The sequence below is a fragment of the Neovison vison genome, chromosome 4 (assembly GCF_020171115.1).
Source record: "Neovison vison isolate M4711 chromosome 4, ASM_NN_V1, whole genome shotgun sequence".
Taxonomy (NCBI): domain Eukaryota; kingdom Metazoa; phylum Chordata; class Mammalia; order Carnivora; family Mustelidae; genus Neogale; species Neogale vison.
The window spans coordinates 179,119,717-179,139,866 of NC_058094.1; the positions used below are offsets into that span (position 1 = coordinate 179,119,717).

Consider the following 20,150-nt stretch of genomic DNA (forward strand, 5'->3'; position numbering starts at 1 on the left):
GAGGAGGCAAATATTTGTATTAATGGCTGACTGAAAAATGATAAAATCTTAATTTTCTTTCCTCAATATTAATAGAAAAATGTCTTGGGTTATTGTATAAAATTGAAATTAAATACTTCTTGTTATGGTCCTTTTATAAAGCTTATTGAGCCTCCATTTCCCCACCTCTACCTGTTTTTAAAGTTTTTAAGTGCTTAGTCATTACTAAAAAAATTGTTTATATGTAACCAGTGCTCTATTCTCTTAGTATTGGTATTCTCAAGTTGTAGAATGAGAATGTCTTACAATATTGATGCCTAAATAAAAATTGACTTAACAGACCAGTTTTTATTTGGACTCTTCCTGTAGATAAAACAGTGAGCTCTTAAGGGCAAATGAGTTCTTTGCAAATGTCTTGGTTCACCACTTTAATATGGTAGAGAAAAGGGGATTTTGCACACTCCCTGCCAAAAACAAATAAAGACTAAGACCAGTAGGGTAAGGGTCAGAGCCTATAAATTACAAAGGCAGAAAACCATATGGTGCCATATCACATCAGGTTCAGAATGTTTACCCTGAGTACATTTTCTTATTCAGAACTCTTAAGTAGACCCATCGCTGAGCTTAGTGTCTGGCCCAATGTGGATACTCAAGTTCAAAAGGATGAATAAATCAGTGTAATTTGGTATGACATTTCACAAGCAATTTTGTCAGTTGGTTTTATAGGACTGGATTTAAATATGGATGGACCCTAAATCAAAAGAAATGAAGTTACCTTCAACTTAGCACACATTTTCCTGTTGGAAATATTGTTTAACATAGGTACTGCAGTGCTTTTTCTCAGAGTATCGTAGCCACCTGACCTCTTAAAATAGCCCTCTCCTGAGGAGATGGTCCCACTCTGTGACAGGGTGGAAATGGGCAGTTACACATTGCATATGACTATGGAAGATATGTACATAAAGAAGTGTACACTTTAAAAAATTAACAAGGCTTTTATAAGAGTACATCAGTAGTGCTTGCCACCAGCAAAAGAGTGCCGTAGAAGCGGTATACGGAGGTAAAAGGTGAGCACTCCTAAAATGATCAGGAGCACCTACAGGAACAAAATACCCAACATGGGCAGTAGTCATCCCAAGTGGATTGGTCATAAAACTGCATGCCCAGAGGCTGACATTGTTGGAATGCAAGTGTGGGTCACCTTATGCTTCCTTAGTTGTCATTATAATAGGCCCCCAGTGGTAACATGTCCTCTGCAGCTTGTGCACATTAAGTGTTCCTCAAGCTTGATTGTTTGCGGGCATTTTGGTTAGACAGGTGGTCTTCACGTTCATGTGGAAGAGACTGGAATATATTCTGAAATAAATTCTCAGCAGAGTGCTCTGCCTTCCTAGAATGTTTTCCAAGATATTGAGAGCCTCTGTTCTTCTCTTTCCAAGCATCTACCCCATATGCTGTTCTGTAGTTTTGTTCTGAAATCAACCTGAAAGCCCATTGCATCCCACGAAGTTCCCCCTTCAGGGATCTGTTTCCTTTTTCACTGCATCTGCAAGAAACCCTGGGGAAATATGACTAACCACAGGAGTGATGACGTCATACTCATTCTCTTCAAGCCATAATTATCATAAATTAACAGATCAGTCCCCTAAAAGAGCTGGGAGAGAGCAGAAATGGAGCTGTAGGTGTTTGAATGGGGGCTGTAAGTGGGTAGGAATGAAGAAACTAAAAATGGTATCTGTGTGTGGTGGTGTTTTAAAGGACTCCAGCCATCCTGGAATTAGCTGGAGAGTAGTGGGCATATGAACACAGGACTACAGTGGTAAGGGTCAGGCTGAGGATAACCAACAGAGAAGGAGATAAATTTTCACTATTTACTATACCATGTCACTTGAAAATTTCTCTTGGCTATCCTGGTAATTTTTCATATGATGACGAAGAAGCAAAGTAAGATATGTCATCCTAGGAGTATTAAAACATGTCTGAATAGGTTTGTTGTGATTATTTTCTTTGAATATTTATGATCAGTTATAAGAGATATAAAATTATCCTTAGCTGTTAGAAACAACAGAGCACATTGTACAGAACAGGTACAGAAACATGAAGCAATTGGAGGCTAAGGTCAATGAGGTGGCCATTGAACATAACCATTTAAAAGTCCCAGTATGGCGGGTGCCTGAGTGGCTCAGTTGATTAAGCATTCAGCTCTTGATCTCAGCTTACGTCTTGATTTTAGGGTTGTAAGTTCAAGCTCTGTGTTGGGCTCCACAGCCAGGGAGGAGCCTACTTAAAAGAAAAGAGAAAGTCCAAAAATGGAACAGGCATTAACAGCCTTATTGATTTGAAGAACTCCCCCTGAATTAGATTTGTCCATGAAAGTTTCATGAAGGTTTTCTTGAGGGCAACTTATTGGTAGAGTTTGGATAGGGGGAAAAAGACTAGAATATATTGAATCCTAAGTATGAAGGCATCTTTTTGGCTTGATAAGTATGGCTCCCAAAGCATTACTTAACTGAATGGAATCTAACAACTGTAGATTCCATTTTTGTGCTTTAAAAAATTTTGTGATTTAAAAGATTTTGTGCTTTAGAAAAAAAGAGATTAGACAGGTGGAAGAACTGAAGGACTAGGCCATTGGTCTTTTTTTTCTTTTGTGAAGATTTTTTTGTTGGGGGGGGCGGTTAAAGGAAAGCAGCTCTTCTGCAGAAAGAGCATTTCAAGTTTAGGTATATAAACTTAGGCAAATTGGCTAGTCTTTCTAAACTTCAGTTTTCTGGTCTGTTAACAAACAAATCTGAGGATTTGTGTGGATTTCTATTGTTCATTAGACTCCACCTTTTCTTTGATCTTCATGTACTCAGTTTCTCCCTGCCATCTTTAGGATTCCTCACTTTCCATATTTAAATGTAAAAAGGCTTACCATCTTCATTTCTTCATTTTGTTTGTCCCCCCAACTGGAGCCCCTTGGCATTAGCTCCGGTACTCCTCACATCTGAGACAGAGCAGGTGTTTGTCCCTTCGTGTGGACTGTTTATTAAATGTGTATGTTACTACATTTTGAGATTTGAAATAATCATTTAAAGGGTAATATGCGGGCACCTGGGTGGTTCATGGGTAGGGCCTCTGCCTTTGGCTCAGGTCTTGATCTCAGGGTCTAGGGATCGAGTCCTGCGTTGGGCTCTCTGCTCAGCAGGGAGCCTGCTTCCCCCTCTCTCTCTGCCTGTCTCTCTGCCTATTTGTGATTTCTCTCCCTGTGTGTCAAATAAATAAATAACATCTATAAAATAAAATAAAGGGTACTATGCCTTCCTGTGCCAAGATTTAAGATAACATATCAGCATTCATCTAAAGGCAAATCTTGTGTTGAGATAACTGGCAGAGTGCTAGCACAGGGATAGTTCCCTCCTATTTCATTTGTTTTCTACTCAAAGGACAAGCGATATTACTCAACATAATATCCTTCTTGGGTTTCACTTTTGGGTTTCATTTCATATTTAAATTTCTAAGTGGTTTAGGTTTGAGTCTTTGGTTTTTGGTGATACGGTTTTCATCTATGAGTGGAAAGGAAGAACATTTTGTGACTTTATAAAGAAGCAGTACTCTGAATCAGTAATCCCCTTTAAGCTGGTCTCTGTCCTTACTTCAGACTCCTTACTTATGTTAACAGTCCTTAACAGCTGAGAACTGACCACTTACAGGTTTGCTGTTCCTGGTTTTATCTAGCAGTTTACAATAGCATAGTCATGCCCCTCCCACCCTAACCAGCACCCACTGTGGAAGCCATTTTTTTCTAACTACAGTACTGTATTTCTTGAAGAATTTAGATTACAGGAGTGGTTTCTCCTAATGGCTGATTATCAAACCCCTTTCTGGACTTTAAGAGGTTAATATGTTTCCAGAAATATTTGTGTGACCCTGTTGAAAATGAGTATATTTCAAAATGGATACAACCTGTGAAATTACTTGGCATGATCAAGTGTTTACTTCTAAAGACCAGAGTGCCCTAGTAAGTGTGCCATTTGGAAGGAAGGCAAAGACTGTTTTTGATCTGTTTTGTTGAAATGCAGTCTCAGAATATAGCAGCTGATAAGTTCTTCAGTTCCTAAACCCTTAAATTAATTTTTTAAATACTATTTTGTCTTTTTTTTTTTGAAGATTTTATTTATTTATTTGACAGAGAGATAGCACAAGTGCAGAGGGAGAGGGAGAAGTAGACTTTCCACTGAGCAGGGAACAGGATGCAGCAATGCAGCACTGGATCCCTAAGCCAAAGGCCGATGCTTAACCAACTAACCCACTCAGGCACACCTTCTTAAATTAGTTTTACTTTGACTTTTTTGTTAAAACATTTAGTACTGTTATAAGCATTTGCTCTGAGAAGTTGTTTTCCTTTTACCATGTTTTTGGCACCATTTGCCTGGTTGTTATATTTACTTTTTCTGTTTAAAACAAACAAACAAAAATGGGCACCTGGGTGGCTCAGTTTGTTAAGTATCTGCCTTCAACTCAGGTCATGACCCCAGGATCCTAGGATCCAACCCTGCATAGGGCTCCCTGTTCAGCAGGGAGTCTCCTTCTTCTTCTCCCTCTGTCTCTGTCTCTCTGTCTCTCTCTCTCTAATAAATAAAATCTTTAAAAAAAAAAAAATGCTCACTGTAGAAAATTCAAATATAGCATGATGTAAAAGAGAAAGCCAGGACAATCCCAGTATCAAAAGACATCATCAACACCATTCCAGTCTTCTCCATTTTACATATATGGGCTCATACTATATGTGCTGTCTTGCAGGAACTATTTTTACTCTTTTAGCATTTATATTGTGGAGTTATTTTCATGTCAGTGAGAATATCATCCTTTTGAAGGGCTACAGAGTATTCTATCATAAGGATATAGCATAATTTATCTAAGTCTAAGGATATACTATAATTTGTTTAATTCTTATCTTCTTCATGCTCATCTGGCCTATTTCCTATTTTTTCCTGTTAAAATACCCCTGAAGTGAAACATCTTGTATATGCCAGCTTTATACACTGTCCCAGTTTTTTCTGTAGGGTAAATTCCTGGGAGAAGAGTTGTTCTAGCAAAGGATAAAGATAGAAACTATTTTGATTTACCAAAAAAGTAAAGAAAAGCCTGGTTTCTAACATCAGGTACTATTTGTTGGTTGGTCATAGATTTCCTGTCCCTCAGTAGTGCCACCAAACCATCAGGGGCCAGAGTGACAAGATGCGTCCTGGAGTCAGTGTGGTTTAAAGGCAGTGAGGAACTGGTTCAGATTAGGAGCCATGTGCAGGATCTACAGTCTTTGACCTTTAGAAAGTATAAAATGAAGATGGCTTAGCTGGATGAGACATTTACACAAATGTGGCCTAACATCCAATAGAAATATTCCCTTCAATATGCTAAGCCCTGGGCCAAATACAATACAAAGACAGGGGACAATCCCAGTTTTTCAGAGAAGCTGTGGTTTTAGTGCTTAAGCATTGCTTTGCTTTTCTTTTTTTTTTTTTTAAGATTTTATTTATTTATTTGACAGAGAGGCAGGCAGAGGCAGAGGGAGAAGCAGACTCCCCGCTGAGCAAGGAGCCTGATGTGGGACTCGATCTCAGGACGCTGGGATCATGACCCGAGCTGAAGGCCGCTGCTTAACCAACTGAGCCACCCAGGCATCCCAAGCATTGCTTTTCTAAGTGATAAGATAGGGAGGCTGTGCAGGAGGACCTCAGTGGCCATCCTGCCAACATCCTGATTTGTATGATTTGTAGATGAGGCTGGTTCACTTCCTTTGATGTCAAGTGAGATGCCCAGAGTAACTTAGCTAGAAATACAGCAGGAACAGAACCCATATTATTCCATTCCTAGTCCAGTGTTCTTTCTAGGAGGCCCTGTAAGATTTTTTCTTTAAGATTTTATTTATTTGACAGAGAGAGAGATCACAAGTAGGCAGAGAGGCAGGCAGAGAGAGAGGGGAGGAAGCAGGCTCCCCGCTGAGCCAAGAGCCCGACGTGGGGCTCAATCCCAGGACCCTGGAATCATGACCCGAGCCAAAGGCAGAGGCTTCAACCCACTGAGCCACCCAGGTGCCCCCCTGTAAGAAGAATTTTAAAGAAGCAGAGCAGTGTAGGAGTTAAGAGTACAATTTTGGAGTCCGACAAATTTGGACTTAAATACTGGGTTCACCACTTTCTAACTCTGTAACCTTTGACATGGTACTTAACTTTCTAAGATTTTGTTATCTATTAGATAAGGTTCTTACTTCGTAGGATTATTGAGAAAATTAAATAAAATAATGTTTTAAGGTATTTCAGGATAGTTCCTGGAAAGGGCACTGCTCTATAATGAATTAACTAACTGTTAGCTCTTTGTTCAGGGATGCTTTCTAAATCATTTGGACCCTAAGATCATTGAATTTTAGGGCTGAAAGGGAAGGGCCCTAAGATCATCTAGTTCAGTCTTTTTGTTTCAAAGAATTAGGGAACTAACATCCCTGAAAGGTGAAGTGACTCTGTATGACCCACAGCTTCTCCACAGCCTAGCTCAGTGCCTGTGTTTCCCAGCTCCACAGAGCTGCATTCTTTGTGACCTTCTGAAATGAATCAAGCCAGAAGTGTTTTATGCATTTTTCATGAAACTGCTTCTAGGGATGTTCTTGCATCTGGTATAAACCTGCTTTCTCTACGGATTGTTGCCGTAGTTCTATGATTATTTTTTTTAAGATTTTATTTATTTATTTGACAGAGAGAGATCATAAGTAGACAGAGGCAGGCAGAGAGAGAGAGGAGGAAGCAAGCTCCCTGCTGAGCAGAAAGCCCAACGTGGGGCTCAATCCTAGGACCCTGGGATCATGACCTGAGCCGAAGGCAGAGGCTTTAACCCACTGAGCCAGCCAGGGGCCCCTCTATGATTATTTTTTAAATAGCTCTTAGAAACTAAGGGGTGCCTGGATGGCTCAGTCAGTTAAGAGTCTGCCTTAGGTTCAGGTCATGATCCCAGGGTCCTGGCATCGAGCCCCAGTTGAGACTGCCTGCGTAGCGGGGAGTCTGCTGCTCCCTCTGCCTCTGCCCCTCCCCCTGCCCGTGCTCTCTTGCTCTCTTTCTCTCTCTTAAATAAATAAATAACAGTCTTTTAAAGAAAAGAAACTAAAATTAGTCAGATAATAGCTTAACAGAAAGTACTTATAATTTAGTAATCTTAAACTCAGATTACATTGACTCAGATTACATTGACTCCTTGACGTTTCTCCAGAAATCTTAAGGTTTTACATTTTTCTTAATTTTGCTTTCCTTTTTTTCTAAGATCTGTCTTATTTTTGCTTTGTTTGCCCTCAAAATTATCCAAAATAAAATTCTCAAGTCTTATAAATAAAAAGTATTTATTTTGGATTTGGTTATCTTGATTATTGAAATCTATATCTGTGGGTGTCTCTATTCTTTGAAGACTCATGTGTTTTTAGAATGCAGATTAGTATAAAATCAGTCCTTACTCTCAAGGAAAATAGCAGGCTGATGTTTTTGCCTTAAGGTATCTAGAAAAGCTATTACAGCCCCTCATCTGAAGAAGCATTTCACTGTTGGGGCGCCTGGGTGGCTCAGTGGGTTAAGCCGCTGCCTTCGGCTCAGGTCATGATCTCAGGGTCCTGGGATCGAGTCCTGCATCGGGCTCTCTGCTCAGTAGGGAGCCTGCTTCCCTCTCTCTCTCTCTGCCTGCCTCTCAGTCTACTTGTGATTTCTCTGTCAAATAAATAAATAAAATCTTTTTAAAAAAAAAATCATTTCACTGTCTTGTAGCATCTCACTGCTGCTGGAAAATCATCCAGGACAGGATGTAATGGAGTGCTCAGTCATCAAGTCCAGACTTTAGTGTGGTGGGGGATTCAGAGCAAGGCAGTCAGGGAAGCCTGCAAAAAGGAAAGAAGTCTTGACCTTGAGCTTGAAAAAAGTCTAGAGTGTATATATCACAGCAGAGGCAAGAAAGGCTAACTAGGATGAGAGAAGACAGGACTTTTACGTGAATGTGTATGCGTATGGATGCATAAATGGTTGATATGTCAAAACTTCCTTCTTCCTTAGTTTTTTCCAGGCTTTCCAGTTTTCCCATTTTCCTATCTTCTCCTCAGTCAAGCACAGAGCCTTGCATGAAATAGATACTCAATAAAACTTAACTGAATTAGATTATGTTTTTAGAGTAACAGTTCTCTGCCTGCACACATACACTGTAACTCTACTGCTGTGTATCTATCTTATCGCTGACATAAAAGCTGCATGTCCCTATAGCTTGACCTGTAGCCTAGGAGCTTAAGAAACCTTAAGCAACCCTTCTTCTACGTGCAGCCCCAGGTTGGGAGTAGTCCCATCACTAAGATAAGACCTGGCATTCATATCTATGGAACCTGTAAGTCTGACTCTCATCTATATTTTTACGTTCTCTGCTTGCTTTCTCAACTACGCACATTACCTCCTAGGCAGTATAACAAGTTACTAAAGGGCAAACATCAAATCACCTTCTTAGCATTCTCTTTTGGGTGAGGAATAGATTGGGAAAATTTGACTTTCCAGTGAGATCTACCCATACACACACACAGGAAAAAAATCCGCCGCCCCCCCCTTCATTTATAAAGCCATAGCCAGGTGTTTTCAAACACAGGTGCATTTGACCCCTGATAGGTATATTTAATGAGCTCAAATGTTAAAACATTAAATTTTAGCTGAAATGAAATTATACTTGCATTCTAGGTAAAATGTTTGCAAAGGTCATTTCATCTGCCTAGAAGATAAACTATTAGGATATTAAATATAGTCAGCATTGATCAGACTTCGTGTCTAACATGTACTTTGACCAGCAACAGTATTTGGAGAGATGAAAAAGACTTAAAAACTTGAGGATGGGGCACCTGGGTGGCTCAGTGGGTTAAGCCTCTTCCTTCGGCTTAGGTCATGATCTCAGGGTCTTGGGATCGAGTTCCGCATCGGGCTCTCTGCTTGGCAGAGAGCCTGCTTTCTCCTCTCTCTCTCTGCCTGCCTGTCTGCCTACTTGTGATCTCTCTCTGTCAAATAAATAAATAAAATCTTAAAAAAAAAAAAAAGAAAAAACTTGAGGGTATCTAAGGAAATCAGAGCCCATATTACAAGTAGATAGAAGCATGTGCCTTTTTGCCCCCCACCCCACCACACACACACACACACACACACACACAGGCTAATCATTTGTCCTTTGGGCTTATAGTTCCAAGAGAGCAGTTTATTTTCATTCTTAAATCTGGAGCCTAAGCCCTATACGACTGGTACATATGAGCACTCATTTATTTCTTACTCAAATCCTTGAGGAGTACTAGAAAATTAGAACTATTCTGTTACCAAACTCTTGGGAATTATTCCCCCTTTTTTTGGAACTTGGTATCCTTTGTCTCAATGTTCAAGCTCATTTAGCTAAAAGAAAACATTTTGTTTGTGTTTTTAATCCCAGCTCCTACATGGTCAGTTATTTTTAATCTGAAGAGTAGTATATCTTAGAGATCATTCAAAAGAATCTATCGTCCACTTTCTCATCCTGAAATTAAGGAAGAGCAAGGAAAGATAATGTTCTTGTGGCTATCTTTAGAAATTATAGATAAGTTCCCATATTGCTTTCTAATAATATCAAATAAATTGGGTATAAGAGTGGCAAGACTTGAAATTCACTGAGTTAACAGTGTATCTTATTAATGAAACTATTTTTCTGCTAATGAACTTTGACAGGTAGGAATATTAATATATTTCAGAATAGGTAAGAGAATTTTTAGTTTGCTTTTGAGGGATCACGCCCTGTAGAGTATAGTAATTATTTTCTCTCATTTTTTTTCATTCTATGGTATGCAACTCTAAGAAAACAAATTTTAAAAATAATTTTCCCCAGGGGGTGCCTGGGTGGCTCAGTCGGTTAAGTGTCTGCCTTCGGCTGAGGTCATGATCTCAGGGTCCTGGGATGGACCCCAGCATCAGGCTCCCTGCTCAGCGGTGAGTCACCTTCTCCCTCTGCCCCTCCCCCCAGCTCATTCTCACTTGTGCGCTCTCTTCCTCTTACCCTCCCTCTCTTTTTCAAATAAATAAAATATTAAAATAATAATTTTCCCGAGTTTTTTGGTACCCATTGAGGAAAACAAACTTTGGGGGAAATGTTGTATTTATCCTGTAGTTTTGTGTGCCTGCCAGTCAGGGGGACACATAGATCCTAAGTTGAGAATAAAACAAGGATTAAGACTCTTCATTTTTCTGGCCACCCAGAAAGCAGAATGTTTATCATCGCTAGGAGCTGACACCTTGATGTGTTCCACATGAGGGGTTCTTCTTTTTCCTGAGACCATTCCTCATGTTCTGTGATGCTTAATCTCATCTGATGAATGCCTGAAATACTGGACACTAGTGGATAGCTATCCATCAGATTTTCCCAGAGGGAACTCAGCATTAATAATCACACACACACTGCTTTGCTCAATGAGTCAGGAATTGTTTGGATTTCTCTTTGAAATTCTCTAATTGTTTTCAGATATTTTCAGAAAGCAGCAGGAACACTGTAGCTTCCTTGTTCAAAAAAAGGGGGAGGATCCAAGATCCTGTAGCTTTGGGAGAAATCCCCCCATACGTTTACATAGAGGAAGGTCCTTGGATGTACCAGACATAGTGAGGAAATGAAATGATCCCATGAACTGCCCTTGTTGTGAAGTACTGATACATGCTCATTTCTAATCATCAGGAAGAAAAAAGTGGGTTTCCAGACTGGTTAAAACAGATTACTCAAATATTTCATAGTAAATATCATAGCTTTAAGAGTCCAGCTAAATAAACTGGCTCAACTGAATATTTTTTAAAAATGTAATATCACAGAAGTCTACAAAATATCTTCTAGCTTTAGACATCAGCAGGATAACAGCAGTTTAAGCTTCATATTATCCAGTGATTTTTTAATATTTTATTCATTGATTTAGAGAGTGCACATATATATGTGAGCTGGGGGAGGGACAGAGGGAGAGAAAGAATCTCAAGCAATCTCCTCACCAGTGGAGCTCGACTCAGTGCCCGATCCCACAAGCCAAGATCATGACCTGAGCTGAAATCAAGAGTCTGCGCCTAACCGACTGAACCACCCAGGCACACTGCCAATGATTCTTTATATCATTCTGTATATCTGGCAGGAAAGGAATGTTTATGTTTACATTTGGGTTTTTATTGTTGTTCTTGTTTAATTTTTTTTTTTTAATTTATTTGAGAGAGAGAGAGAGCACAAGTAAGAGGAAGGGCCAGAGATAGGGAGAAACAGTCTCCCCGCTGAGCAGGAAGCCCAATGCGGGGCTTAGTTCCAGGACCCTGAGATCATGACCTAAGCTGAAGGTAGACACTCAACCAACTGAGCCACCCAGACACCCTTGTTCTTATTTATAAAGATTTATTTATTTATTTATTTGAGAAACCGTGTGTGTAGGGGGAGGAGCAGAGAGAGAATCTCAAGCAGACTCCCCACTGAGCACAAAGCCCCACTTGCAGCTCTATCCCACAACCCCAACGAAGGTCATGACCTGAGCTGAAATCAAGAATCAGACATAGGGGTGCACCCAGGTGGCTCAGTGGGTTAAAGCCTCTGTCTGTGGCTTAGGTCATGATCTCAGGGTCCTGGGATCGAGCCCTGCGTTGGGCTCTCTGCTTGGCAGGGAGCTTGCTCCCCACCCCCCACCTGTCTGCCTACTTGTGATCTCTGTCTGTCAAATAAATAAATAAAATCTTAAAAAAAAAAAAATCATACATTCAGGGGAGCTACCCTGGCACCCCTATTTATATTTGAAAGTTTTTTTTTTTCCTAAATTACAAAGCTATTTTATTTTAGAATTTTCTTGTGTTATCATCCTTAATAACAGAAGGAATAGAAGACTGGTGGTAGTGATACATCCAAATGTTTAGAGTTTAATCTGGAGCCAGAAAACACCCAAAGCAGTCACCAACGTTCTTAAGAAATCACACAAGATTAAATTAGATTGTGTCTCAAGCCAAACTATATGTACTCTAGCAAACTAACATACCCCTATATTTTGTATTTTCTCAACTATATCTTTGCCTCATTTGTGTCAATTATATTTTTGCATTACTGACCACTTCCTGTCCTTTCCGGTTACAGGATTATAGCTGGACAGACATCCGCTGCCCCTTTGAAAAACGAAGAGATGCAGCATGTGTATTTTGGGACAATGTAGTATACATTTTGGGTGGCTCTCAGCTTTTTCCCATAAAACGAATGGATTGCTATAATGTCGTGAAGGATAGCTGGTATTCCAAACTGGGCCCTCCAACACCTCGAGACAGCCTTGCCGCCTGTGCAGCAGAAGGCAAAATTTACACATCTGGAGGTTCTGAAGTTGGTAAGGACTTAACTCAGTATTTTTGTCTGGGGAAGGTGTTTTACCAAGTGTTCCTTGGCTTTCATATTTACAAACAATTGGTATTGTCTTTTTGACTTTTTTTTTTTTTTTGAAGATTTTATTTATTTGACAGAGATCACAAGAAGAGAGACAAGCAGAGAGAGATGGGGGAAGCAGACTCCCCGCTGAGCAGAGAGCCCGATGCAGGGCTCCATGCCAGGACCCTGAGATCGTGACTTGAGCCAAAGGCAGAGGCTTTAACCCACTGAGCCACCAAGGCGCCCCTTTTTAACATAATTTAAATACATATCTGTCACATTTTAGATCCCATTTCCCTGAAGGTTTACCTTACTTTTCTATGAATCATTTTACAAGAACTTCAGGTTCCTAAATTATGTTAATTATCCCATTTTTTTCTCATATCATCTGGATTTTAGTTCTATCTAGATTAATTTCATTTTCAAAAAATATTTTCTTTTTATTTATTTGTGGGTGAGACTAAATGAGCAGGGGAGGGGAGGGGCAGAGAGAGAAGGAGAAGCAGACTACCCCCTAAGCAAAGAGCCCAACATGGGGCTCAGTCCCAAGGACCCCGAGATCATGACGTGAGCCAAAGGCAGACATTTGACTGACTGAGCCAACTTGGTGCCCCTAAATTAATTTTAGATACATAATATTATTTGCTTTAAAGACTTCAGAGTTTGGCTCACTGACTGACCCTTTAAAATCTATTACATTGACATTTTTTAAATCTGTTATACCTTATTACCTGTTCTTTATTTGTATCAGAGAAAAGTAAGAATCATATTTCTTATTTGCATTTATTCTTTAACTATTTAATATAAAGGCTGGGAGTGCTGTTTTATGCTTAATTGATCAGAACAGGGTATGGATTTGGGTGTAAAAAAATCTTTGTCGTTGATGGGTAATTTGTTAGTGTCCAGTGGTGGTTTTTTCTAAATGAATAATTTTTCTAAATGGATATTCTAGGTGCAAACTAGATGCATAATAGCTCTCACCTTTTCAGATAGTTTCTTTAGTTAAATAATGGGCTTATAAAGAAAACTAGGAAGACCCAAGTAAACCTGAGGTGTGGAATTCAAATGTCAATTAAGTCTTTATTTTCTTTGATGATTTTTATATTAGGCCAAAGAATGTTTTACTTTTGGTCAGCATATTTATGTTTTAAGTTTTTACTCCCCCACAAGATGTCAAAAGAATATTAGAAAAATTAAAGGTATTTTAAAATGTGACTTAAGAAATTACCTTTTCCCCCCCTTTAAAAACATTTTTTAGAGAATGTCTAATACAGCATATTTCAAATACAATAAATCTTGAAGATAATAGAAAGTAACTGTACTGTAGAAACACTTTTTGTGGAAATTAGATAACTTTGTATCTTCAGCAATTACTAAGTCAATTTTTTACTTAAATAGTAGTTTCTCATGTCTGCCATACAGTGTGTATCTCCTCTTAGCACCAGCTGAATCTACCAAATTGAAAATGTTCTGAGAGTTAAAAAAAAAAAGTTATTGTTAATCGAGACCATTACTTCTTCCATTTGTTACTCCCTGAACTTTGTTTTCTGTAGACCTTGACTATGATGGAGAACCTTAAGGGTGTTTGTTTTTAAGTATTATCAAGAAGTCCAGGAGTGGGAGATGAGTTAACAATTAGGTTAAATTTTAACTTCATGGGGCACTTGGGTGGCTCAGTGAGTTAAGCCTCTGCCTTTGGCTCAGGTCACCATCTTGGGTGCTGGGATCAAGCCCCGCATCGGGTTCCCTGCTCAGCAGGGAGCCTGCTTCCCCCTCTCTCTCTGCCTGCCTCTCTGCCTACTTGTGATCACTCTGTCAAATAAATAAAATCTTTTAAAAAAATTTTTTTAATTTTTTAAAAAGTTTTTATTTAAATCCTAGTTAATATACAGTGTAATATTAGTTTCAGGTATACAGTTTAGTCATTCAACACTTCATGCAACACCCAGTGCTCATCACAGCAAAACAATGAAATTTTATTCTGATTATAATTTCAAATGTGAAAAAGCCAGAAGATTTAAGAAAAAGTTGAAATATTTTAAAAATGAAACAGCAATGTCTAGTCTGGTGGTCTTAATGGTTGTGTGTGTGTGTGTGTGTGTGTGTGTGTATCTCTCCACATATAAATAATCCTAATGCTTTTAAAATCATACATATATATGTATTTATGTATATATATTCAGTGTCATATTATATAAAATTTTCCTTTTTTCTTAATAATTTTTTATATTTTTTTATAAACATATAATGTATTATTAACCCCAGGGGTAAGGTCTGTGACTCGCCATGTTTACAGACTTCACAGCACCCATCTTGTTTCATTTATTCCCTTCCTACCCCCCAAACCCCCAACGTTGCATGCCGAAGCGAGCACCATACATATATATGTATTTATGTATATATATTCAGTGTCATATTATATAAAATTTTCCTTTTTTCTTAATAATTTTTTATATTTTTTTATAAACATATAATGTATTATTAACCCCAGGGGTAAGGTCTGTGACTCGCCATGTTTACAGACTTCACAGCACCCATCTTGTTTCATTTATTCCCTTCCTACCCCCCAAACCCCCAACGTTGCATCTCTACTTCCTCATATCAGGGAGATCATACGATAGTTATCTTTCTCTTACTGACTTATTTCACTAAGCATAATACCCTCTAGTTCCATCCACATCATCACAAATCATAAGATTTCATTTCTTTTGATGGCTGCATAGTATTCCATTGTATATATATACTGGATCTTCTTTATCCATTCATCTGTTGATGGACATCTAGGTTCTTTCCGTAGTTTGGCTATTGTGGACATTGCTGCTATAAACATTCAGGTGCACATGCCCCTTCAGATCACTGTGTTTATATCTTTAGGGTAAATACCCAGTAGTGCAATTGCTGGGTCATAGGGTAGCTCTATTTTCACCTTTTTGAGGAACCTCCATGCTGTTCTCCAGAGTGGTTGCACCAGCTTGCATTCCCACCAACAGTGTAGGAGGGTTACCCTTTCTCTGCATCCTCACCAGCATCTGTCATTTCCTGATTTTAGCCATTCTGACTGGTGTGAGGTGGTATCTCATTGTGGTTTTGATTTGTATTTCCCTGATGCCAAGTGATGTGGAGCACTTTTTCATGTGTTTGTTGGCCATCTGGATGTCTTCTTTGCAGAATGTCTGTTCATGTCCTCTGCCCATTTCTGGATTGGATTATTTGTTCTTTGGGTGTTGAGTATGGTAAGCTTTTTATAGATTTTGGATACTAGCCTTTTATCTTATATGTCATTTGCAAATATCTTCTCCCATTCTGTCAGTTTTCTTTTGGTTTTGTTAACTGTTTCCTTTGTTGTGCAAAAGCTAAAAAAAATTTTTTTTAACTTCTTTTTTCTTGGGAAGGAAAAAAGCACTTGTTGCTTTATTAGTATCAAAGTAATCAAAGCACACTAGAGACATACAGTAATACCTTGAGAGTACAGTCCCGACTGGGTCAGCATGACTTCAGGGCTTACTCACACAGCCACTGAGAGTAGTCAGGAAGAATAGTTTTGTTAATGGTGCAGTGACTATTATAGAATGTTAAATGATAAACCTGAGCATGTTATCAGATAGTAGTTTTCAGAGTTTAAGGTATGGATTTACCATCTATAAATAGCTATGCTTTATAAGGATTTAAAGTTTAAATAATTACCATCATGCCTAACTGGGTGTGAAGACATACATAATGTTACTTAATTTTTCTTCTGAAATCAAACCAATTTCTTTTCCTAAAGTTAGTTACCAATAAACATCTCCAGCACATCCTTTTAAAAAATATTTTTCTGAGATCTCTACAAACAGGGTTAGCTTTTTCTTAAGCTAGTCCCCCATTTTGCTGTTATTGTTAATTAAGTTCAGAAAAGACTACAACTTTATAAATTCTTCCTTCCAGTAAGTAATGACCAGCTCTACTGTCAGCTCCCTCCCAACCCGCATATACACTAAAAGAAGCCTGATGGAGCCTTTTTCTTTTACAGGAAACTCAGCTCTATATTTATTTGAGTGCTATGACACGAGAACTGAAAGCTGGCACACTAAGCCCAGCATGCTGACTCAGCGCTGCAGCCACGGCATGGTGGAAGCCAATGGCCTGATCTATGTTTGTGGCGGAAGTTTAGGGAACAATGTTTCTGGGCGAGTGCTGAATTCCTGTGAGGTTTATGATCCTGCCACAGAAACGTATGTATCATTTAAAATTCTTATTTTAGGGACACCTGGGTGGCTCAGCGGGTTAAAGCCTTTGCCTTCGGCTCAGGTCATGATCCCAGGGTCCTGGGATTGAGCCCCGCATCGGGCTCTCTGCTCAGTGGGGAGCCTGCTTCCTCCTCTCTCTCTCTGCCTGCCTCTCTGCCTACTTGTGATCTGTCAAATAAATAAATAAAAATTTAAAAAAAAATTTTTTAAGATAAAAATATGTACACACTTTTGAAGGAGCTACGTTCAGGACATGTTTATGTCCTGGACCCTTCCTCTGTACTTTAAGAAATGGCTTGACCTTAATATACCCTGTGGGAGCTCATCTGTTTCTGTTCCTGTTTATGCAGTAATTCCCTATGAATGAGACAAGTCTGACTAATTCATCAAATTCATAAAATATTTTTGTTTGAGGTCAGGAAATGTGGAGAAGATGGGGGAAGAATATATGGTCAGAAAATTTGCCTTTTTTTTTTTTTTAAAGATTTTATTTATTTGAGAGAGATAGTGTGAGCACAAGCCAGGGGAGAGGAAGAGGGAGAGAAAGAAGCAGGCTCCCCACTGAGAAGGGAGCCCAATGTGGGGCTTGATCCCAGAACCCTGGGATCATGACCTGGAGTTGAAGGTAGTTGCTTAACCAACTGAGCCACCCAGATGCTCTGTATATTTGCCTTTAATTGGAAACATTATTGTTTCAAACAGTATTGATTTGTGTCATTAATAAATCATACTCCTAGATAAAATGTCTTAATTCTGAGCTCATGCTTACTAAATTATGTTTAGATATGTATTTATTCATTATGATTATTCTTAAATCTGAGAAGTAAATAACTGCTTTTTAAAAGGCAAAATGCTAAAGAAGAAAATGGCTAGCCAGCTTTTCTGAACTTGTAATTGGTGATAGAACCTATTCAGTATAGCCAGAGGCAATGTGCCAGTTACTGAAGGGGTGGAGGGTGATAAGTGCAGTGACATTAAACTAATAAGGGAATGGCCACAGGTGATATCCCAGTCAGACTTTTAGTTGATACCCAGAACATCCAAAGGGATTTGATAAGAAAAGTTATTTATTGATTTGAAAGGTTTGTTCTTCCTTTACCAGCACAAATTACTGGGTAAATATGTTCAACTTAAATGTTACACCAGAGAACTGCACCAAAAGTCTTATGCTCAAGTTTTATATTTAGGAAATATTGCCAGATTACAAAACATAGAAGTCTTCCACTCTAGCTCTTGGTTTAAATGAAAAGTAAGAATTTAATTATAAAATATGATTAACCATGTGCAGTTATTTATTTATGCTTCCCATCTATTTTTAAAGGATTTAAAATAACTCCTCTCCCAAACAAAACTGTAGTTACAATTGTTCTTTTCTCATTTCTTTGTTCAGCTGGTTACCAGTGTTAGAAATAAAATTGAAAACAACTTATCTTGAAACTTCCCTTTTGCTAAAGTTTTGAGACTAGAGATGCCGGGATGGCTGAGTTGGGTACGCCTCCAAACTCTTGATTTCAGCTCAGGTCATGATCTCAGGGTCAGGAGATCCAGCTTCACATTGGGTCCCAAGCTCAGCAAGTGGTCTGCTGGAGATTCTCCTTCTGCCCCTCCCCCCATTCCCTCTCTCCCTCTCTCCTTCTCTAAAATAAATAAATCTTTTTTTTAAAAAACTGTTGAGACTAGAAAATCTCTTTGAGATCATCAGATTTACCACTTCTCAGTGTTTTTCAAAAGGTATCTTTGTACTTGCCAGGGAACTCTGGGGATACCCCTTATCTCATTCTGTCATCCGTCATTTGAGCTGTCTGCCCCATCTTGTCCCAAACTGTAAGAGGGGGGTGTGTGCAACTCTCTTCCCTCTTATATCAGTCTCTACTTTACCGCCCAGACAACTGTGCTTAAAAAGTATTATAGCATACTAATTGGAAAACTGTAATCTCATTATCCTGCTTCCTAATTATTTTTTCATTTCTAAAAATCTCTTAAAGTAGAACCCATACCAGATAAACTCCCAAGATTCTAAATTTTGAGATCTTCATTCAGGCACTATGAGTGCAAATCAAGATATTCTTATTCATAGTAGCAGAGAAAAAATATGAAGGAATTCTGCAACCTCAGTATTTTTTAAAATTAGGTAGCTGTGTTCAGTTTAGGTAATATCTTCAAACTCAAACAAGTTAACATTTCTTTTGTACATATTAAGCTTATGTGTGAGACTTGAATATTCTATTTTCTCTTCAGTGCCCTTAAATTTTCCTAAGTGGAAGGCTAGTGTGACTATAATTACCCAGATCTTAAATGAAGTTATGTGCTACAATGATTTCCCTTTTTTTAATATGTGATCTATCCATCTAAGTTATTTTTTGTAAGAATTCTTTCTGATTTTTACAGTTTTCTTAAGTATTTTCTAACTACAGTGGTTTAATTGGAAGCTAAGAATTGAAGCCTTACGGAAATAATGTGACAGCGTTTCTGCAGTCAGAATTTTAAGAAGAGCTTCTAAACACAAAAGTTCAGGTTGGAGAGAGCAAGCACGTAGTAAATACTCTCCCCGTGAAGTTACAGGAAGAAGAAAGTGTATGTTGTGAAACTTCCTAACTTTAAACCTTCAGGAGGCTTAACTACACAGATCTTTCTCCACTTACAATGAGGTTACATCCTGAGAAACCCATTGTCATTTGAAAATACTGTTACCTTGAAAATGGCATTTAATACAACTGACCTACTAAACATCATAGCTTAGCCTAACCTACCTTAAAACATGCTCAGAACATTTACATTAGCCTACAGTTGGGCAAAATCATCTTAACACAAAAACTGTTTTGTAATAAAGTGTTGAATATCTCATGTAACATATCGACTACTGTACTGAAAGTGGAAAACAATGACTGTATGGGTACAGAATGTTTGTAAGTGTATCAGTTCTTCACCCTCGTGATCCAGGGCTTACTAGGAGCTGTGGCTCACTGCTGCTGTCAACATCATGAGAGAGTATCATATAGCTGGCCCAGGAAAAGATCAAAATTCAAAATGTCAGGTACAGTTTCTACTGCATATATTTCACTTTTGCTTTATCATAAAGTCAAAAAATCCTAAGTTGAACCATTGTAAGTGAAGGATGACCCTACATAAAAATATGCTCTTATTTTATATCATGGACATGTGTAGAGAAGAAAGGAGTATATATTTTGAATTTTTCCAAGTCAGATACTATGTTTAATATACTTTGACAGCTCTCCGTATGCAACTTACTGCATGGAGAGGCAGTGGAGGGCCAATACTGGCTCCCACCTCTGAGCTGTATGCGGTCTTTTCACCTGGAAGAGCATGGATGTTTACCCTGGGGGGAAATAAAGGAATAACGTTGCCCATCTCACCTTACAGAGTGCTCTGAAAATCAATGTGGCATCTGTCAAACCACTTTTAAAACAAAACAATTTTATGAATATAAGGCAACAAAACAGTTGTTAATATTTCAGAGTTAATCATTATGTCCTAATTATATTTTGCAAAGTTAAATTTAGTAAATTA

The 20,150-nt window shown here is 38.6% G+C and overlaps 1 protein-coding gene across 5 annotated transcripts in view; it reads left to right on the forward strand.

The window, feature by feature from the left end:
- Positions 1 to 20,150, forward strand: part of KLHL7 (kelch like family member 7) — a 70,170-nt gene that overhangs the window by 46,276 nt on the left and 3,744 nt on the right. For all 5 annotated transcript variants that reach the window (XM_044246210.1, XM_044246207.1, XM_044246208.1 and 2 more), the window contains 2 exons: positions 12,118 to 12,358; positions 16,406 to 16,607. In XM_044246210.1, the coding sequence (XP_044102145.1) occupies positions 12,118 to 12,358; positions 16,406 to 16,607 (443 nt within the window). The remainder of the gene's footprint in view (positions 1 to 12,117; positions 12,359 to 16,405; positions 16,608 to 20,150) is intronic.